The sequence below is a fragment of the Ricinus communis genome, chromosome 1, assembly GCF_019578655.1.
Source record: "Ricinus communis isolate WT05 ecotype wild-type chromosome 1, ASM1957865v1, whole genome shotgun sequence".
Taxonomy (NCBI): Eukaryota; Viridiplantae; Streptophyta; class Magnoliopsida; order Malpighiales; family Euphorbiaceae; genus Ricinus; species Ricinus communis.
In genome coordinates, this window is record NC_063256.1 from 12,845,759 (window position 1) to 12,867,932 (window position 22,174).

Sequence of the window (22,174 nt, forward strand, 5' to 3'; positions counted from 1 at the left end):
GTTGAAGTTGGCCTATGTTGGTGTCTCACACTAAAATCCTATTCCTAGAAGGATTAGGAAATTGGGTTACGAGCCTTCCGTTGCCATGGCTGAGAATCATGGCTAATCCTATTCCGAGATGGATTAGCCCATCCACCGCTTCCTGCTTTACATAGAATTCTCACAGTCGGTTAGCTTCACGGAATTGCTTAACTAAGCTATATTATTAGTAAATGACATTATGATTGCTATATATAATAAATATTGGGCTTAACAATTCTAACAGCTTAGCTAATCTATGTTTTTATTTAAGATTAAGTTTCATATAATTTTAGTAAGTTATATCCGGCGGAATTACTAATCCATAAATAATAATATTTTGATCTCTAAAATAATTTTGAGTTTTTATTTTATTTCTCTAAAATAATTTTAAATTTTTTAATTTATTTTACAATTATGTATACTTCTATCAGTAATATACCTGTACTAAAAATGGTAGTTCAAGCGGGAAGTTGATATAGACTACATGAATACATTTAGAAGACGTTTTAAGAAAAAGAAAAAAAACTAGAAAATACAAGTTTTATATATAGAGCAAAGGATGTTTTACTAATTTAATTACTATAACAATTTATTTATCCAGTTAAACAATCCTATAAAATATAGAATTACAAAAATAAAATTAATTAATCCTATTGATTAATATATTTGTATCAATCAATGCTTAATATAAATAATTTTATGACTTAACTAAGTCTAGAATTAAATTTAATCCTGAGAATTATAAATTCGTAAACCAAATACACTTACATTTGGAAACTAACAATAAAATCTAACTTAATTATTAAACGTAGGCCATATGAGTATTTATGCTACTTATAACTTTTGTCATTTAGCCAATAATTTTTTATGTAATCTAATATATATCTTAACTTAATTTTTTTTATGATATTTTAATATTATTTTACACATGTTTTCATTTAATACGTGCACAAGTATTAAACAAAAGATGTTTAAATATTATTAAAAAATAAATTGCATGTGCATATAAAATTATATTAAAAATTAAAAATATTTAAATATGTTTTAAAAAAAATAAAATCCAGACGTCTGTAAGGTTAAATAAAAAAAATTACAGTGTTAAAAATTGATGTAGATATTATAACTTGAATTTTATAATACTCGACTTAACACAGTTATGCTTAATTAAAAGTTTATTAGATTAGTAATTAAGTCAAACAAGGTTAAGCTTTAATATGTATTATGGCATAATTACACTGAGGAGACAGAGAAAACTAATCTGGTTTGGCATTTACCCTTAGGCTACGATCAAACCAAATTCTAAAGAGAGTAGAGCTTCTTGAATTCAGTTTAAAATCTTTCATTACTAAAAGAGTCCAAATCCTAATATATGATTTTATACTCTTCATCGGGAAATAAATAATTTTTCCAGAAGTTGATTTCTCAATATATATATATATATATATATAAGGGCTTTTACAAAAGTACAAGAAAGCTTTAGAAATTTTTTATTTGTACCGTCAATTTATTTATTAATAAAATTATAATTTTTAATATCTTTTATTTATATATTTTTTAAAATTGCATTATAGTATTTTTTTAATATTTTTTAGTATAATTTTATTATTATTAAATAACTTTTTTAATTTTATTTTAGTTACATCTTTATATATTTTAAGTTTGTATTTGATATATTTTTTATGTATTATAATATATTTTTTAAAATTTATATCTTCGTGTCATCACAACACATTAATAGTTATAAAAAAATATAATTTTAATTTACGAATACTAAACATAAAAATATAAAATAAAAATAATAAATTTATCTCATTTGACTGATTTCGCAATAATACAAGTTAATATAATTTCCTTTTAGTATCTTATAAATATACTTTTAATATTTTTTTTATATAAAATTTTCTTAAAAAAAATCATAATACTAATATAAGTTAAAATAACAAATTTTTAATATCTTTTAAATATATTTTAGTATATTTTTCCTAATAAAAATCTAAAAAAATAAAAGAATATAAAATAAAAACTGAATCTTTTAAATAATATTTTTTCAGCATCTTTTAAATATATAATTAATTTCTTCTATTAAACAAATTCCAAAAAAAATATTCATAATAATACGAATTAAAATAAAAAAAATTAATATTTTAATACTTTTATTTTGAAAGAATTTTAAAAAATATAAAATAAAAACTAACTTCACAATAATATAAATTAAAATAATATCTAGTATACTGTTGGTATTAACTGTATAAATAAAAATTAAAAGAAATCATAAAATCTTTTTACAGTAAAAATAATTTTCTTTTTAGAAAAAGTAGTGCTCCTGAAATTTCTTCAATATATAAAGGCTGAGAAACAGACCATTGCAAACCTTCATAAAAGAGGAATATCATATTTCTATTTTTGTTGTAAGTAACATAATCCACATTTAGATAATTAGACTTCATATATAAATGAGATTTGCATCTAAGATTTCCATTTTTCGAAGGTCAAAATTGTTCGAAAAATCAAAAATAAAAAAATTTAAAAGAAAAATAAACAGTTAAACAGGGTTGCCCCGCAAGCACCACACCACAGCCTGTTTGTGGACAAATCTGAAGATACTCAACCCAAACTGACTAGATAAATAAAGTTCAGCATATATGTTACAACATTTGAGCTCCTACTTGTCAAGAAGGGACAGAATTCTCAAGAACAAAGAGGCAGAACATGAACACGCTAGGCTAGAACCCCACACACCCAGCAGCAAATACAAAGTGCACATGAGACCGAGATTCGATGTCCTAACTGGGAAAATTTTGATACTATTGGGCATAAGAGGATCTATATTCCAACATTTCATTCTTATATCTCTCCTTGTCCTTCAAACCTTTCTCCTGATAAATCTGCATCGCAGCATGGAGAGTTGTGGGCGACGGGAATATGAGTCATCAAACATATAGTTGCATTTTTTGACGTAAGATATAAAAAAATCCAGTGTGTTATGGTATAGGTTTTATATGCTTATGATAATGAATATGTAGAAACTTTGATTGAATCTTTCGAAATAATAAGTAAAGGGAAAAAAAAAAAAAAAACAGAAACAGAGAGATAGAAACTGCTTTCTGTTTGCATCTCGGTCACTTGTGCAAACTTTATGCAAATGAAAGAAAATAAAAATATGCATGGAAAGACCATAATTGCGGTGTTACTAGTTTGGCATAAACTGACAGGGAGAAGTGCATGGTTATTTGGAAAAAAAAATTGTGAAACAATTATCAGCAAGAAATTAGAGAATAAGCTTAAACAATGTACTAATTCTAACATCATGTCAGGAAGACATAATAAATAAATCAGTTAAGAACCTTTAAGAGATACGAATGTGTGCTTACCTCCTTTTCTGCCTCAGTAAGGTTGTTCCATAGCAGACCAATCTTCTTGCTGATGACTTTCTCTTGCCCATAGTGTAGTGGCTTTAGCTGAGCATAATGCTCAGCAAAGAAGAAATTGTAGCCGCTCCTGTGCGACTTGGGCCGAGAGGGATCACGTAACAATAACCGGGATCTTTTCCGGTGACGACGAGGAGGTAAATCTGAGTTATGAGAACTCTGAGACATGTAGAATTCATTAGGAATATGGTATAGGACACCTTTAAGTTGTTCAGAGCCCAAAGTCACAGTAATTAGATATCCATTATCAAATTTTCCATCAATGGTTCCATTCACTGAAGAGCCAAGTTGCAATTGTGAACTACCTGCAACCACAAGGCTGGTATTTTATTCTTGCGCAAGATGGTATAATACTTGTGCATCCAACAGTCTTAAGATAATAAATAGCAGAAGGAGCTAATTGCTATAGCATGGTAGAATTTTCTGTGCAAGCTGATAAAACTATAAATTTCAACCTTGCACTGCACAATCCTGTAGACGAGACATTTTACAAGGTCACATCATCATAGATCAGCACATTTGTTCGGCAACTCAAACAAATTAAAAATAATTAGAAACTAGATGTACTCATAAGCGCTTTTTGTTGCAACTACATCGACAGATCCAAGTATGCATCTCATAAAAGAAATAAATTGGGAAGTGATCTTTCATCTCGGCCACAACATGAAGCATGGAAATTCTTTCACTGCAGCTGCTACACATTCAATACCGCAATAGGCACAGAAGCTATATATTTCTTTTCTGGAAATTATTACCAAAGGTTGTTGCTATCCAATATATGAGGCCACTCTCTTTTATCATTTGATTTTTTTTCCCTGAAATCTACTGAATTATCTCCAAAAATAAGCAAGGCTCAAAATAATCATAACAAAACTTTGATATCTATACCGCAATAGCTAGTCAGGAAACATAAGAACCCACATAAAACTGAGAATAATTATAGTCCATCCCAACTGAAAGAGCTATTACATGGAAATGTAAGTAAGGCTGGTTCTTACCAGGGAATTGGTTCACCGTAACACCTTCTACAGTTGCAGATCCATTAACAAGATTCCCATTCACATCATCTGGGAAAAACAAAGCAAAAAGTATTTTTACGTATATATGCATATAGAAACTACTGAAAAACCAAAAGTATTGACCTGAAACTGAGACAGAAGGCACTTGTTTGTGGAACTGATAGACCTGCTCAAAGTGGTAAAGTAATGATAGATAATACTTCCTTAACACAAAAGATGCACTGGTAATTGTTGATGGGAAATTGAAGGCTGCTATCACTTCCTTCCATTTTCGATCTCTAACAACCTGCAACCATGTCAAGAGCATTGGATAATAAAACCACAGTCAAGAATCAAGCTAGATAATGCAAAGAAATCCAAAAAGCTTTACATATGCAGATTACTTCACTAAAAACCACACTAGACACTATTCCTTATTCAACTATGAAACAAATGAGGTTGCAGATATTTATAAGATGGTAAATCACGAGTTTTATTTGCAAATTACTTTTAGTACAACTATTTCTACATAACCAATTAAAAAGAAAATACCTTCTCAAGGCCACCACGAGATGTTACCTCCACAAAAAGATGGTGAAGATCAAGAGCCTTTCCTCCCACAGTAGGAACCCTGTGCAAAGCAGAAATAGCAAGAAAGATTTCATTCCATATCTTCATCCAGAGTTTAAATAATAGATAAGAAAAGAAAAGCCATAAATGTTTCCGTTGTAACATGAATTGTGCATCAAAATAGGAAATCGATGTCTAAGAAGATTAAAGACACAAAAGAAACAAAAGAGAAAATCCTGGAGTTTTAATAAGGTGCAAAGAGGAGATATCATACAGAATTCATTGCTTACTGTAAATATGCAATTAAATAACACTTAATAATGGTGCTCAGAATGTCATTAAAGTCAAAAGTTAGATCAGATATAGTTAATTTTGCAATTGCTGTGTCCGGCAATAGACAAATGTCTCCAGAAGTATCTGAATCACTTTTTCTTTAATAGCCACCTGCAAAGTTACTATGTACTTCCTGTGTAAGTAATGAATGTTGAAGATTCACTTGCCTAGTTACCTTCTTACACAGCACTGTGTTTCTCATAAACAATATCTTATTACTCATTTATGAGTTTTAATCTGCACCTGATCGGATAATCATGGTTCTAATAGATATTCCTCTAGCAGAAATATCTTTAGCAGTCCATTTACAGTAATAAAATCGGAGTTTTTACTCCAGATTTAGGCCTAAACATTTTCTCAACTACCCATAAATGAAGTTCAAGATTCACCTATGAAGCAATTACTTTAATATTGTGTTTGGTTGAAATTCATTAAAGACTTTATTTTATTTGAGAGAAAAGACATGAGAGAGATATTTTAGTGTTATGAAATATATTGACTTACTAATATGAAATTCATTTAGAAATTCTACCTATTTTATTAGAATTTTTTAGTTTAGCTATAATCAATTCTACAAATTTGATTATGTAAAATTCTATATTAACTTTCATTTTAATAAAAACACATAAACTTTAGATTTGCTAATGAATTCTAAAAATTTTATGGATTTCAACCAAACACAATGTAAAAGAAAATGCTAAACCATCATAACTTAGTAAAGCAATCCAGAGCTTATCCCTATCAGTCACATAAAATAAAAGGATTATTTCTCTCGGAAGAACTAATAAAAAAAAATCATGAATCTCACTATACCCCTTTTAAGATTCCCCTTTCGTCTGGTATTTCATAGAAAAACGCCGCATTACAACATCAACTACAAATTAACATGCAACCTAGAAAAGAGGTAAGAAACTTATTAAATCTGCAGAAGAACTTAGGGCAGTCCCCATAAAAAGGATAAAGAGCTTATCTTCAATCCCAAAAGTGATTACAGCTTAACTTTAATTACAATATCGATTTCCCATTAGCCCTGGAAAAGAGGGCCACATGCTTAAAAGAATTTCATTAATAGAAAATCTAAAGCAACATAAACAAAATAATTTCCAAGGAGTAGAACATAACAAAACCAAATTCTGAAAAATGGGTAGCTAAAAAAGAAAGCGTATTCAAAGAGTTTAAGACAAACCCAGCAAAAAAAAATTGAATAATAGAAAAAAGAAAACTCAAAACACAAAGCAGATAACATGAAACCAATTAAAAAAGTAAATCACATAAGACCCAGATAGAAAAGATGACTTAATGAAAAAAAAAAAAAATACAAGTAGTTTGTAAAAGGGTTTATACAAAAACCACTTACATGAATTTGGTGCCAAATGATTTATGAAAAGATTTAAGCTTTTCCCAGAAAAGGTCTGAACTTTGAACAACATCTTCAAACTGAGCAGTTGGTGAAGGGTAAGACCTGAAGGATTGGCAGTTTCTTGTCTCACTCTGTACTTCCTGTTGAGTTGAAATAACTGTAGCAGTTGGGTTATGGGTCGACATTTTTTTTCCCCCTTTTTTCTCTTTTTGGTTAAGACTAGAAGAGAAGGTAAAGAAAGAGTTTAGTCTAATAGGATCGTAATTTCATTTTTATATCTTGTTAATTCTTTGAATAGAATAAGGTAACAAATTCAGCCTAAATAAGGTGGGTCTAAAAGATAGTAATAAGATTATTGAGATTTTAATTATATCTTTTACTAGTCATATTTTAAAATTTTGAGATTTATTCTGAAATTTAACTATTTCATTATTCTCATTTTTAGATAATTTAGTTAGTTATTTCTTTAATTCTAGATTTTAGATCAAAATTTTCTTTTTAAATTTTAAAATTGAAATTCTTTAATAATTTTAAATAGATAAGTTATGTTTAATTATTTAACTTAAAAGGAACAATCCTGATTAATTTAAAAATTAGATGGCTATATTGTGGATTAAAAGAACTTAACTTTTTTCTTAAAATCAAATGGTTGAAATATTACAAATGTCATTAAAATCTAAAAATTATAATTTCTGTTTATGAAATTTTAGAATTTAAGTATTTTAATCCTAATAAAAAATTTATTTAAAGATTTGTCCTTTTTAAAAGCTTTTTCAAATTTTAAATTATTTATAAGATAAATTTTAATTAAATTTTTATAATTTATAATTCTAATTTTATTTTTAATCAAAATTACTGAACCTAATTGAAGAGAAAATATAAAATATTAAAAAGAGACCATAGAAAACTTTTTCTTTCTTACTCCCCTTTTGTTTGAGGTAAAAGGGCAGGACACATGGGTAGGGTTAGATTTAGATTAGGTCAAGAGCAATAATTCGAGGTGATATTTGAAAGGTCTGAAAAACTTAAATGCAATTAATATAAAGTAAATCATCCACAAAAAAGAAATCTTTTCGAGCGCTTCCATTAGTTTCACTCGATATTTTCATTATTAATAAATTTTTTAAGGATAAAATTTAATTTGGCTATCGATTTTATTGTAGAGATTAAATTTTACTCTTTTTTTTTTACAAAAATAAAAAAGTGAATTATACATTTTTTTAAAAAAATAAAAGATAAAATAAAAAATAAAAAGCACTAATTTTTTATATTAAATTAAAGTATTTAAATTAAAAATATATATTGATATTAAAACACAACACAATAAAATAATAAATATTTTTATTTTTCAGTATTCTTACTATTTTTTTTCTTAGTAATGACAACGAAAGAGACAAACGGTGCCGAGGGTAGTGGAGGTGAGAGCAGTTTCAGCGAGAATAATGATGGTAATAACTATTTATTGCTTAATTATATTAATTGTATTAATATTTAGAATAGTCTTTAGATATTATAAAATTTTTATTTATTTTTTATTTTTAAGTTTCTCTTTTTTTTTCTAAAATAAGATTTATTTGAGTCAAATATACAAAGATTTTTGCTAAAAAATTCATAAATTTAAAAAAAAAACTAAATTGAGTCTGGGTGACAAGATTAGTGGCCAAAATTTTATTCTTTTCTTTTATGGGTATAAGATCGAATCCGAATGTCGTCAAATTCACGCTCAAGTTTTTATTAGTATTTCAATAACTAGTACTTAAATCTGAATATTTTTCTATCATTAAAACCTAAACTTTTATAATAGAATAAGCGTTATTCATTTCTAATCAAACTCTCCTTGCCCAAGAAATGTTTAAAAAATATTATCCAAACAACTTAATCAAGATTTAATCTTGAATCTTGTTAAAAGATCTTTTAATGATGTTATAAGAAAAACCCAACTCACGATCTTTTAAAAAGCTTAAAAATAAAAGTAAAGTGAGCATATTAATAAAAAGTTTCAATATTAAGAATGAAGAAGAAAATGATTTAATGATTTAATCTTACATTGATGTTTGAAGATATTATTACTTCAACATATATTTTAGAAAGCTTAAAAACCTTTTAGTTCTATTCCCGAATGAGTATTAATAGACCCAAACAAGAACTAGTTTTTTTTTTATGAAGTTATAATTATTTAAAAGGTATTACAAGCATGAAAAGTGCAATAACTATATTTTCCCACTCTAATGCCTTAAAAAACGGGTTTTCAAGTGTTCACGATCAAGAAAGATCTTACATAGGCATGAAACTTTGTTTTATGACTGTTAATGCAAGTCGTGAATTCTAATTCTTTTGCCAACTTTTTGCTTTTTTTTTTACATGCATGACATTTTATATCATAGGTATTTCAAAATTTAAAATCTTATGCTATTTCAAATGATGAATCGAGTTTCCTATTAGAAATTTTGATCAATTTAATATAACTTTATGTTTTGAGAAATTCCAAAATCATCTATTTTTATATTTCAAAAAATTAAAGTATTTTATTGTTCATCCGATCGTGATAGTTTGAACATGCTTAAGTATTTCGGTCAATGTGTCTTCTATACACCTCGAATTGATATAAAACTTTTTGTCTAATAAACTATACTTTAAGACCTACAAATATCAAGAAGAACATGTTCAAATTCCTCTTAAAATTCTCACTAATTCTAATTAATCTCATATTCACGAACTTAGTCAAAAAGCTTTAACACAATTTATTCAGAAATTAAAAACTATATTTCTCAAGCTCCAAAACTATACCAAATTTTATTTCTAAAACTAGACTATATAATTATCCATCAATATATAAATTTTCCCCTAAAAAACTCTCCCAAATAGTATAAGACTAAGTTGTGACAAGTTGAATGAGACCTATCATCAACTATAATCACAACTAAATTGAATCGTCATGTCAGAATAAGTTGACAGTATTAATACATATACTAGAAATCGCTTATAATTTAAAAGTATGAATTATTATTAATTAAATCACATATGTAATTAAAAAGAACACAAAATCACCATACTTTTCCTCATTATTTTTATTCTAAAATTTTGTATTTTTCACATTTCTAATATCAATGTCTTAATGAATTTTAAATGAAACTAGATAAATTACTTTTAAAATTAAAAAAAAAAACAAAAATAAAGAGTTCTTTAAAAGGGATATGAAAGGTTAAAAAGTATATATATATATATATATATATATATATATATATATATAAAGAAAACACATCTATTCAGGGGCTGCAAGTAAAATTAACCATAGGATATGCCGACTCAATACACAACAAGCCCGACTTAAGTTATTAGCCAAATGCATACGCAGAATGATGATTTTGTAACTTTTAGTCAGTTGGCACCTGAACTAATTTTTTACCCAATTTAACACTTATCCTAATAAATTTTTATTATTATTCAACAAAGGGTTAATTTGCCTCTGAACTTATTTATAAAAGTTAAATCTACTTAATTTAAACTTTTTTAGCAAATAGCCTCATGAATTTATGTTTAATGGTTAAATAGATCCAATTTAATTTTTTCAGTAATAGTCCACTGAACTTGTATCCAAGGATCAAATACACTCAAATTAAACTTTTTAATAAAATAAAATAACATTAAATTTTTAACTTTTAATTGAATTATAAAAATTAAAAATAATATTTGTCTCATTAACAACCCCCGAATTTTAGATTTTGCTAAACACACTCTTATATAATGCGTCACTAGATATTATATTAGTAAATTAATAAAATAAATAATTTTTTTAATTTTTATAATCCAATTAGAATCTAAAATTTATTTTTATTTTATTTTAAAAAATTAAAATTAAAATTTATTTGCTAAACAAATTAAAATTGATATATTTGACTATTGAATATGAGTTCAGAGAGAACTTCGCACTTAAAAAATTTAATTTAGTGGATTTAACTCTTGGAGATATATTTTCAATCTTTTATGAAGTGTTTATAATTTTTATAAAATATTATTTTAATCCTTACAAATATTTTAAAAGACTTATTTAAGTATTAAAGATTTATTTGATACTAATCATTGAAATTGTTCTAAAAAAACGTAATACCTTTTAAATTTAGTAATTACAGGTTTTTTTTTAAATTAACTTTTTAAGTAAGTCTAACATCTTTGGATAATAAAAGTTATAAAACAGAATAACAATGATTTTAAATCATTTTTTTCACAACACCTAAAAAAAGGTGATTTAAATTAAGCCACGTTGCAGTGAGATTTGCCAAATTAAGTTAAACATGATTATCAAACATAAATACTATAATTTGGTCAAATTGTTATAATAATTCAAATTTTGAAGTTTCTTTTAGATGATCTCTTACTCTGTTATAAATTTATCAAAACAAATCATATAAATCAGATTTTTAGAAATCTAGGGTCAAATATTTCTCAAAGTAATTCATCAAGTTACATTAGCTAAATTAAAAAGTAACTACAAAGATTTTATTTGATGGTTTATTAAATTAAAAGAAATTGAAGATAAATCGGCCATCTAAATCAAGATTCCAGCATGATCAAATATATAGCTAACAACAAGGCATCAAATAGAAAAATCGCAGAGCAATAAAACAAGGTTCAAGATTACATGCAAGAAAAAGACATTAGCAGTAACTTAAGATTTTCCAGAAGTAAAAGAAAGAAAAAAAGCTAGCAACACTATACAAAGTAAATCAAGAACATGAATAATGGTTTATTTAGGAAAGAAGCTGGGGTCGTAACCATTGCTGGCAGTAGCCAAGATATAGTAAGCAACAATATGGCCAATAGAGCCCCAAGCAAGAACATCAACAATGTTGAAACCAACAGGATCATTGGATTTGAGGAGGCTGACGTACTCTTTGGCACGAACATCTCCTGCCTCGAAATGGGTGACTCCATTTTGCTCAGGCAACCCTTGTTTGGCGACGTTTTCTCTTTGGAAGTTGAAGAAAACAAACCTACCCAGGAAGAGAGACAGTCCGGTGCTTAGGCTTATGACCAGTTGTGGACTGAGCTCAGCTTTGATAGCAAAGTTCCTTCTTGAGTTGGTGCTGGCGGTGAGTTTGGAGAGGGAGGTTTTGGCCTTGGTGCTCAGAGGTCTGAGGCCTTGGAATGAGATGCTGGACGGGGAAAGATTGTGGTGGTGGTGGTGGTTTTGGATGGTGGGGGTGAAGAACAAGGTGGAGGTTGCCATTTTTTTTTGGGTGGGTGGTGGCGGCTAATGAATGGGGATGTGATGAGAATTGCTTTTGGGAGATGGATTATTGAAATGATGATGGGGATATTGGGGTTGTGGTGGATAAAAGATATCAAATATTTGAGAAGTTAGAGTTGTGAGGATGGGAATGATAGAATAAGATTTTGAAAAAATGAGTTGGCTTTGCTTTATTGGTTATTTTTGGATTAGAGATTCCTGGCTCCAAATGCCAACAACATAAACTATAATTATAATATTTAGCAACAAAAAACATCGAAGGGATCCGTGGCGCAATGGTAGCGCGTCTGACTCCAGATCAGAAGGTTGCGTGTTCGATTCACGTCGGGTTCAATTCCTGAATTCCGGATCTTACTTAGCCTTTTCTTTTTCTTTTTCTTTTTCCTTACCCTGCTTTTTGTCGTAATAGTAATTTCCCAATAATAATAGGAACAGGATTATTCCAACTCCATTTAATGAATTAAACACCTCTTGGATTCAACAAAAAGAAATATAGTATTACTATAAAATAAAAGAAATCTGTAGATAGTATAATCTGTCATTAACTAAATTACACTATGATTTACTAATAGATAATAACTTATTATTTAGATTACAATTTTAAATTTACTCAATCAGAAAGTTTTGTGACAAATATAATGAAATCATTACATATTTCTATTCTGGCAAATAGTGTCCAATCTTTGGTTTTTTTACTTCTCATCTAATGAATCTATTAATATTTTCTCTTTGCATTTTTGCTTTCCACATGATATTCATTACAATAGCAAAAGATCAATTTATACTGTCACGACCCAATCTGTGGCCCGTGACCGACACTAGAAAATGGGTAGGCATAAGGCTACCGAATCCCATAGTAAGCTTGACCACTCACTAACTTAATTACATTTCATCTAATATCACTGGTGTTACAATTTTTTAACTATTAAATTCTACATAATTAATCCGGCCTGTTAGAAGAATTAGGCGAGACCCGAAACTACATAATATTACAAACGATAAATCTATTACTTCTACTGCGGAGAATCTAAGATTTTACAAGTCAAACATACCAAATCAATTACATCACCCGATGATGAATGAGTCGGGTTGCTGGATAAGAGCCGCGGGAAGACTAACAATCACATATCTGAAAAACAGTAAATTTGAGACTGTCAGTCTTAAGAGTGAGTTAAAATCATATAACCAAAAATATTTACAAACACTTCAATAACACATTTATTTAATTTGAAATAAATATTAAGTCATGCAAAAATAAACATATCATGCTATGGTTAAATAAAAATAACTTTCACCTACTACGGGACGGAGTATCTCAGCAGAACCCTAATCCCAATACTAAACATCTCGACTCTCTCTCATTCTAACAGAACTGACGCCCAGAGAGCGAAGCTCGACTAGGGTCCTTAAATCCAGTTCAATCACTTAATTATCACTAACACTTTTAGCCTTTCGGCTCTCTTACTCCAATAAGACTGGCGCCCAGAGATGGAAGCTCGACCAGGATCCTTAACTCTAGTATGGTAACTTAGGTTTCCAAATAAGTCGGCGCCCATGAACCTTTACTCCGGCACACTCACTTTACTCAGCCCAGAGAGCAATGCTCGACTAAGGCAATTCCTAATCTACCCTTTTAAAATTTACAAACCTTTACCCATTTATGTTATGTCTGTGATTCATACCGATGCATCTCATCGATAGCAAGTGTTACAGTCGTCCCATCCCGAGTCAACACGAAACAACAAAATTATAATGCAGAAAATGAAACTTATATAAATAGCAATTAAAATAACTTATTAAAATATTAAATCATGTAATCAAAATTATTTTGTAAAGTCTCAGCATAACACATGTAAATGGACATATGACTTTAACTTACAGCTTTGATGATCTCCTAGCTCTGCTCCGTTGCCGCGGGTGGAGCGAGCCGAACTGACGGATTATCTAATCATGAAAAATAATTTATCAATAACGTTGAAACATTTGACAATTAATCCTAGGTCTAGATTCCTAGGTTTGACTGTCTAAAAAAATCTCGACTCAGGTAAATTCTACGAAAATTCGTAGAACCTCCCATAAAATATGGACATTTACCCTCCCGTAAAACGGTCCAGGACCTGCCAGAAAACACTTCAAATATTCAATAATTTTCTTAACAGGAGTCGGGTCTCCAAGACTTCACTATTTTTTCCGACTCCGCCCCACATCACAATTGACGACTAAAAGTAGACAGTCCGACAAATAATTATTTTAACTAACAATATTTCTAATGCTCAACATAATTCAATAACACATAATTTACCAAAGAATTCTAAAATCAACGGGCCAGAGAAAAAAATTACTGAGACGCTTGATCACTCGGTCGACTCGCCTCCAGCCGCCGAAGTCTGATTGACCAAACCTTATTCTTGGACTTGAAATTTGCTAGAATTGGATCCTTTCTATTTCGATATTGAAAATATACTTACGATTCAAACGCATTAATGTACTCAAAACGACGCATTGATGATGATTCCCACTTTAGGTTTTCCGATCCGACCCTCGATCATTCGGAGAGATTTACGGACGATTTCGACCGTCGATTTTCAAATGGAGTCCGATCGCCATGAAACCGGTGCCATTGGGAAGCTTGAGCTGAGGAGAGTCCGGATATGCCCTTCGATCATCCATCCCTCACTGGAAAAGCCAGAAAACGCGGTTGCCCCTACTTTCCTCACTTCATCGGATCTTCTTATTCCGACCACCATTTGTGTCGTCGCTGCCACCAAAAGGAAGCTCACTCTCCGACAAGCCGATCGCCATCCTTGGTGCCAGCGGACACGCCGTGAACGGCGCCGACAACCGCCTCTTCTTCCTTGCGCTTTCCGCCACTCATCGGCCCCCGTAGCTGCTGCCGCCACTGCCACTGCACTCACCGCTGACCACCGCACCTCTAGCCGACGCCACCTCGCTCGGGCCGGGCCTCCTTCGCCATTCATCATGGATGGCTGAAGGTCCTCCTTCCTCTCTCTCTTCTTCCCCCCCGACGCTCCTCTCTCCTTCTCTTTCTTTTTCTTTCTTTTCTTTTCCTTCCTTATTGGCAATTAGTCCCTGAACTTTTCTTCTTTACCATTTAGCCTCTCAACTTTTTAATTACTAACAATTTCATCCTGTAAAAATTCCAATTAACCCTTAAACTTTTCTTTTGAAGAAAAACTTACACAGTAAAAATGATATTATTTTATTAATTTTAAAGTATTTTTAAGAGATTCTCTAATATTTATCACGTCAAATAAAAAAAAACACATAAAAAGCTTCTTTCGAATTCGTTTAGGCAAAGTAAATTAAATTTCAAGACCAAACTTTTTTTTTTCAAAGGCAAAACAACAAAGACCAATCATGTTAAACACTTGTTGTGAACAAAGAGAAATAATCCTTGGATATAAAACAACCAATCACAAATATTTCCATACTTACACAAACACAGAGTAAAGCTCCAATTGCAACTTTCTTTTCCTCACATAAAAGACACTTTCTAGCCTTCTGTACATTCCCCTTTCTACACACATCTTATAAGAGCTTCAACAAAAGAAAAAAAGAAAACAAAAACAAAAGTATGAAAACCACATAAGAACCTACATCTGAACCTTGCATGTACACCTAAACCTGGTTGTATCGGGTTTTTAATTACACCAAGTACGCAACAACATAATCGCACTTATTTGCAGGTTGCTCATTCAACTCAAAAGAAAGAATCAAGATATGAGTAGTTCTGGCGAAGACCATATTCCAGGAGACTACCATATGTGCGATCCCACACTCCAATGAAAAGAGCCTCTATATCAGGACTGAACGATACACCAGATATCTCACCAAAGAAATCGATTTCTTGTTCCCTCTCATACCCACTTTTTACATCATAGACATGCACAAAGTCAGCTGGTTCAGCCATTGCCATGTACTGCCCATTAGATGTGAAACGAATAGATCGAATTGCTCCAAGATTGCCCTTCAGAATAGCAACCGACTTGGATAGATTCCGTAGATCCCAAATACGACAGGTTTTGTCTTGGTTCCCAGTGGCAAAAGTAACACCATCAGGATGCCATGCTGATGCAAATGAAAAATCCAAGTGCCCAGACAAATGCCTCACTATCTGCAAAGACTCAAAATTTAAATAACCACTTGCATTCTTTGAAAACTTCAAAAGTCTAAAGTTGGTATAAATTTCAATACGTAAAATCGGAGTGTAAACACTATATAGAAGAAGAAAACAAGAATTACCTTTCCACTACTAGAGTCTACCAATAAACCATCTGGGTTGTCTCTAACAATTGTAAGAAGCTTGCCATCAGGACTTAGAGAAGTATGCTGTGGGCATGGCCAAAAGTTTAGCAATTAGTATCAACTGTTTCTAGTTATCATTAGAACTATTCTATATCAAGACAATATCTACATAATCATTCCCTTAATACAAATCTTGGTAATCATGCCTACCCACATAGGACACTATTCAGTAATGCAATATTGGAGGATCATGCAAAGTATAAAGCAATGGTGTCAGAACAATGAAAAAATGTCTTTTCATTATATATATATTGCAAGCTCCATTTCAGACACCTATAGAATTAGTTAAGAAGTTAAGCATAACAACGACGTATCAGTTGATGGTTTAATTACTTTGTAGCGGCCACAATGATGCATAGAAATACCCATGTCTCATGTATAATTCATGATCAAATCCACTTAATCATACATTTCCTACTATCACAAAAATAAAACAATGGGGTTAGATGGATGGTTTGCCAAAAAACTCAATTTCATGTAAATTATGGCATTTCTACTTCCCTGCAATCAAATATGCTTTAAACTTAACCACTGCAACACAAAAGCTAATTATTTTGTCAAGATAACATAACACTTTGCAGAAGACAATACTACTTTTTGGATATCAACTTAGAGAAAATGAAAAATTCTATCACATTCAACGACAGAATTATCCATATAAAATTATTTACAGCTCATAAGTGCAAAATGCAATATATACTGATTCAGATTACTAAGCTGGATACTGTATGAGGAACTCACATTCACTGGCTAGGGAAAACAGAAATGCTTAGAGAGTTTATATTTCTCCATATCAAAATCTCTGACTCCAGTGTCATTCTTTGAAGCAGTGAAGTGAATTGCTCCACTGAGAATTTAAGAAATCAAAGTCCAGTTAGGTTCATATAATAGGTTAATAGTTATGCCAACAACATAAGGAAAGATAAATACTTAGGACTGGTATAGATCTCAACAGCATTTGTAATAGCATTATCATCATAAGTTGTCTTAGAATAGAAGCTTACTCCAGGTCGATCTAAATGCTGCGTCCCACTAAAGAATGATCATTAGCCTTGATTTCTTAGTTAGCAAAAACCAATATAACAGTTTCTAGAACAGTGAGAATCACAGACATGATAACAGTTACCATAAGTCTAAGCCATACACTTTCCTTAAATACAATACTTTCATTCTTGTTTTAGTATAATTTTGTAGACGTCATTAATTGTTACAAAAACTGAGAAAGTAACATTTGAAATGCTGCCACTACTTTACCCAATCACAAAAATAGCTTCAATTCTTCTGTTCTTGAATTAATAAAAAGAAAAAGCACAAAACATAAATGCAAGTATTTCAAATTACCTTGCAAATTAGTTCTCCCTGGAATCCTCCAGCAACTAGCAGTTTGTCCTTTACTGCAAGCGTACTAACTTGAGTTTGTGTAAATCCTTCCACCAAACTTCCAGGATGTTTCTGTAAATAAAAAAAATTTGTAAGCTGCACAAAAGTATATAATTTAGGAACTAACATTTAAGTCCAAAGGTAAAATATCATACTATTGACTCACCTCGTTTGGTGTAACATGTCCTAAAACATCAAGAACTTCAGACCTACTGCATGTTAACGAAGACCAATGAACAACCGAGAAATGAGACATAAGGTAGACATCATGTTTTGTGGATGCCCAAACCAAGTTCCTTAACTGCACCATAAGCCATATATGTTTTCAGTCAATTAAACGGTACACAATGTTTTATTATGGCATATATGCCTGCAAGCTGTCAAATATCCACATATATGCTTATATTGATAATTGACATTACATAATAATGCATTACCATACATCAAATAGAATGAGCTAATTACTTAAAATATGTATAAAAGCCAATAAAAGGCATAAAGCTTCCTTTAGAAAATAAAGCCATCTAAATTTAAAGGGCAAGTTAATACAAATACACAAGCCAAAAATTATATTATGTACAGCCCAACTGCATATTTGAAGAAAAATAATTGTAGATCTATCACAGAGATTAAAGTTTATTTTCCAAAACTGACCAATCTATTGAGAAATATAAAGTTTGGTGCTTAATTTAGAGAGAGAGAGAGAGAGAGAGAGAGAGAGAGCTGCATGTTAATTTAAAGAATTCTGTTCAGCTAAGTGAATAGACGAAAACATAAATCATGAATGAGGAAACAAAAGTGTGGCATACACATTTGATGCTTCATATTGCAGTAGACAAATTACTTCTCTAATTTGGTTAACATCCTAGTTCCTTTCTTTTCTTTTTTCATTTAAAGTAAAAGCTTTGTGACTATTCTCATTTTTACAAATAAACTAGAAGATCAAATTCATACTGGCCCAAGATCCTCCTGAAACATAAATTGGAGCATTGTTCATATAATGGCATATGTCAATGAGAGGTTAGTGCTCCTAAAAGGAAAAATCAGCAGACCATGGTTATTAAAACAGCAAGGAGAATTAATCCTATTCTAGAACCTACCGCACAATATAGGCGTCTGACCTATGTGAGTGCCATGAGGCTAAAAAGAAAAGGCCTACACTCTAAAATATAAGACAAGTAAGCTTATGTATATAAAACCAAAAAAGACAAAAAAAACTACTAATATTCATATCATCGAATTGTTTTCTAAATCCAAAGAAAATATCAAAATGAAAATGTTAAAAACACACTAACAATAATCCTGCTCCTACTAAATAGAAAAAGTCCCTAAAGCAACCATAAAACTGATGATTGAACTCAACTTAATCTTCTTCTTCTTCTTCTTCATTACATTCAAATTGATCACTTCCATTTCTTTTTCTTCTTCATTTTCTTATACACTTCTTTGAATATTAATATCTTCTTCATTTGCAACTGTAAAAGGATTATCCGTCTTCAAATGAAAAGAGGCTTTTGCCTTTCCATCGCTTTAGGCCTAACACTTGAGTGGCTTTAGATATTGACAATTTTGCACTTAACCAATCTTTCATGATATTTGCCTCTTCAACTCTACTAGGTCTAGCAATCCCATTCTAAGTCAAATAATAATCCGCCAAATTCATATATTTTTCTTTTGATTTTCCTTTTTATTTTTCGCATATTTGTTCTTTTAATTTGATATACTGTATATAGTGTGTATCGAAGCATAATACCTCTTTTTCTTGCATTAATAGTACAGGTTGCTTGCTAAAAAGTAACAGAAAATAATAACAATAACACAAATATAAGGACAATGTTAATCAGGTGCTCCTTTTCTGTGCCTTGCACCTAACTTAAGGCATACATCTTATCAAGAGAGCCTGCCTTTCACAAGCAGAGGCAGAGCCTCATGGGTACACTATCAATAACTATGTGGTGCATAACTAGAAAATAAAATCTTAAAAGAATATCATTAGCATCTTATTTAGAGCAAAATTGAATTTCACTGACCTGAAAATGAAGAATGGTAGACTTCACAGATCTAGAATTTCGCCTGAACTCATAATATAAGCCCCCTTTCTTAGTTGTTTCGCAATCCTGTAAAACATTAGATCAACAAAGAAAATCAGTAAAACTATAAAAAATAAGCCTATTGAAACAAAAAGTAAGAAAAAAATAAAATAGAAGGAAAATAGAAGCTTTTACCTTCCTTGAGGCTTCTCCAGAATGGGGGATGTTCTCATAGTTGTTGTATTGTTCTAGCCTAGTTTGCCTATATTTCTCCCTAGTTATCCTAAGCCTATCCCAAGGAATTCCTTGGATGTCTTTTCCTCTTCTAGCATCAGCAGCAGAAGTGTCAGATATTTTATTGTTCTACACAAAAATAAAACGTGCAAAACCTTACATTAAACTAATTTAACAACAGTAATAGATAAGAATTGTGCAAATTCTTCAAAGCATATCACAAACCATATAATCATGTTCATCAATATCCAAGTCTGAGCCCATCTTTCTACTATGAAACTCTTCCTCCATATCATCATCAACATCTCCCATTTCATATTCATTTGCCATGTATTCAGGATCATCCCTTTGGTAATAGGACATATTCTGCCTAAAAAGTTCCATACAAAACTAACACAAAGTTAAGCCAATTGATCAAACATCAACCCTAATGGCAATATTGTACTTCAAAATAAATCCTAATATAAATAAGACATGAGCTAATTATTAAGAGACAAACTTAAATACTTCGAAAGTTTAAGTTACTTATCGGATATGCATTAGAATAAATAAATTAAAGGTATTGATAATTCTAGATACCAACTCAGATTTATTTATGATTTTCCCCGCATATTAATGGTCCTTAACTAAAACTATAAGCCATGAACAAATCAAATTACCTTCAATAACATTGAAAAACTAAATGACACCATGTAAGTCATCACACAAGAGAAAGACAGTATTATCTGAAATCTCAAAAATCATGGCAATAGGATAGGCCACAATGATCAAATTTCTAACATGAAACAAATTGCAGTAGTAATTAATAGGTAATATAATCATATATAAGCATGCAACCCGTTCTATTTATGAATAACAAAGTTGATAAATTTCCTCATATTTCTCTACAACATCTCAATAGATTCTTACAATACGAAGAATAAGAGAGTTTCAATTTCAAATGACTATTAGGTTATACCAAAATTAAATCTACTTTTCTTTTTCCATTGTTATCAAAATATAACAACAAAACCTACCATAAAGAGAAATACTCACCTGAGTATGAAACCAAAATTCATCAAAATCCTAATTGAAATTATATTCCCAAAAGAAGAAAAGAATTTGAAAAAAAAACAAGTAATGATAAAAAGATTGAGACTTTTTCATAAATCCCTAAAAGCAAATTTTCTAATTAAATTTACATATAAACAAAAATCAGAGAAATCTATAAAATTGATTTACATAATTCATTATAACAAATTGATTAATGAAAAAAAAAAGAGAGAATTAATTAAGTGAAATTATTAATATTTTTACCTATGAGCAATTAAGGGGTTAGAAGAAGGGTCCTCCGGTTTTCAGATATGTATGAGAAGAAAAGGACAAATTTAAATTGTTAATATATGAGCGAGAAAGGTGAATTTGATGTTTATATTATTATATTCAGTTTATAATTATTTGGCGATAAAATATTTATTGCTATTAATATTATGACTATTATTCTAAAGTCGGTGAATGAATTAATCGCGAGAAATCAAGAGAGGGACAAGAAGGGAGGAAGGGAGAATGAGGATATTTTAATTTATTTTTATCTTTACCATTTATCCGCAAGCTATTTTTGTATGGTTGTGCAATAATTAAAGTGCCAATTTACCTCCTAAATTTAGAGTTAATAGTCAATTTGTTCATATTTTAATTTTCTAATGAGTGTATAAAGTAATTTAGAAAAAGTAATCAATTCAACCCATTTAAAATATTTTAACCAATACAAAAAGTTACAATTAATTCTTGAATTCACACTAAAAGTCAAATTCTATAAAAATAATTTTTTATTGAATTAGGATATATAATACAATCACAATTTTAAAATAAACTATTTAAAATTAATAGTTGTTAGTGGTGATTAAAAGGTTTAAATTATATTAATAAGAAATAAAATATAAGGTAAATATATATATATTATAAGGATCGCGATTATATAGATTTTTTGTATATTGAACATTACATCAAATTAAGAATATTGATTAGATGATGTATTTATTATTACATTATATCAAAAAGTTTTCTATTACCAAACAAAGTAACGAAGCATGTAATTTAATAGTGATTCCGTTATATATTTCATTACATCCTACCAAATATAGTCTTATGGTGTTTTTGTATTTAGAAATGGGATAAAGCTGCTCTTAATAACCGTTCAAGGAATACTATTTTTGAGCTCAAATAAGCTCTTAAATTAATTAAAAACTGTTACCTAAGCCCCTCAT

At 30.0% G+C, this 22,174-nt stretch overlaps 2 protein-coding genes, 1 non-coding gene and 1 pseudogene across 6 annotated transcripts; 1 reads left to right on the forward strand and 3 right to left on the reverse strand.

Annotated features, from left to right (window-relative positions):
* Window positions 1-16: 16 nt before the first annotated feature.
* Window positions 17-6,967, reverse strand: LOC8267931 (high mobility group B protein 10). Of its 4 annotated transcripts, none has more exons than XM_048371905.1 (6): window positions 6,708-6,965; window positions 5,000-5,078; window positions 4,592-4,754; window positions 4,448-4,516; window positions 3,393-3,754; window positions 17-142 (listed from the first exon to the last, which is right to left on the reverse strand). In XM_048371905.1, the coding sequence occupies exons 1-6, from the start codon at window positions 6,893-6,895 to the stop codon at window positions 26-28; spliced, it is 978 nt and encodes a 325-aa protein (XP_048227862.1). In that variant the 5' UTR covers window positions 6,896-6,965; the 3' UTR covers window positions 17-25. The 4 variants fall into 4 exon arrangements, with proteins under 4 accessions (XP_048227862.1, XP_048227856.1, XP_002531766.2 ...); XM_002531720.4 differs by lacking the exon at window positions 17-142 and adding an exon at window positions 2,449-2,906 and having other exon boundaries at window positions 6,708-6,959; XM_048371899.1 differs by having other exon boundaries at window positions 4,448-4,754; window positions 6,708-6,967.
* A 4,342-nt stretch (window positions 6,968-11,309) lies between these two features.
* Window positions 11,310-12,066, reverse strand: LOC8267932 (photosystem I reaction center subunit V, chloroplastic). Its single transcript, XM_002531721.4, has one exon. It carries the CDS (start codon window positions 11,935-11,937, stop codon window positions 11,455-11,457), a length of 483 nt encoding a protein of 160 aa, XP_002531767.1. The 5' UTR covers window positions 11,938-12,066; the 3' UTR covers window positions 11,310-11,454.
* A 153-nt stretch (window positions 12,067-12,219) lies between these two features.
* TRNAW-CCA lies at window positions 12,220-12,291 on the forward strand. The gene has a single exon. It is a non-coding gene; the product is annotated as a tRNA-Trp (tRNA).
* A 3,056-nt stretch (window positions 12,292-15,347) lies between these two features.
* On the reverse strand, window positions 15,348-21,169 carry LOC8267934 (annotated as a pseudogene).
* Window positions 21,170-22,174: the final 1,005 nt, after the last annotated feature.

Coding starts and splice junctions, on each gene's coding strand:
- LOC8267931 (XM_048371899.1), bottom strand. CDS start 6,895: ATGTCGACCCATAACCCAACTGCTACAGTTATTTCAACTCAACAGGAA. Junction 4,755..4,999: donor CTCGTGGTGGCCTTGAGAAG/GTATTTTCTTTT, acceptor ACATGGTTGCAG/GTTGTTAGAGATCGAAAATG. Junction 3,755..4,447: donor TACGGTGAACCAATTCCCTG/GTAAGAACCAGC, acceptor TTGTGGTTGCAG/GTAGTTCACAATTGCAACTT.
- LOC8267932 (XM_002531721.4), bottom strand. CDS start 11,937: ATGGCAACCTCCACCTTGTTCTTCACCCCCACCATCCAAAACCACCAC.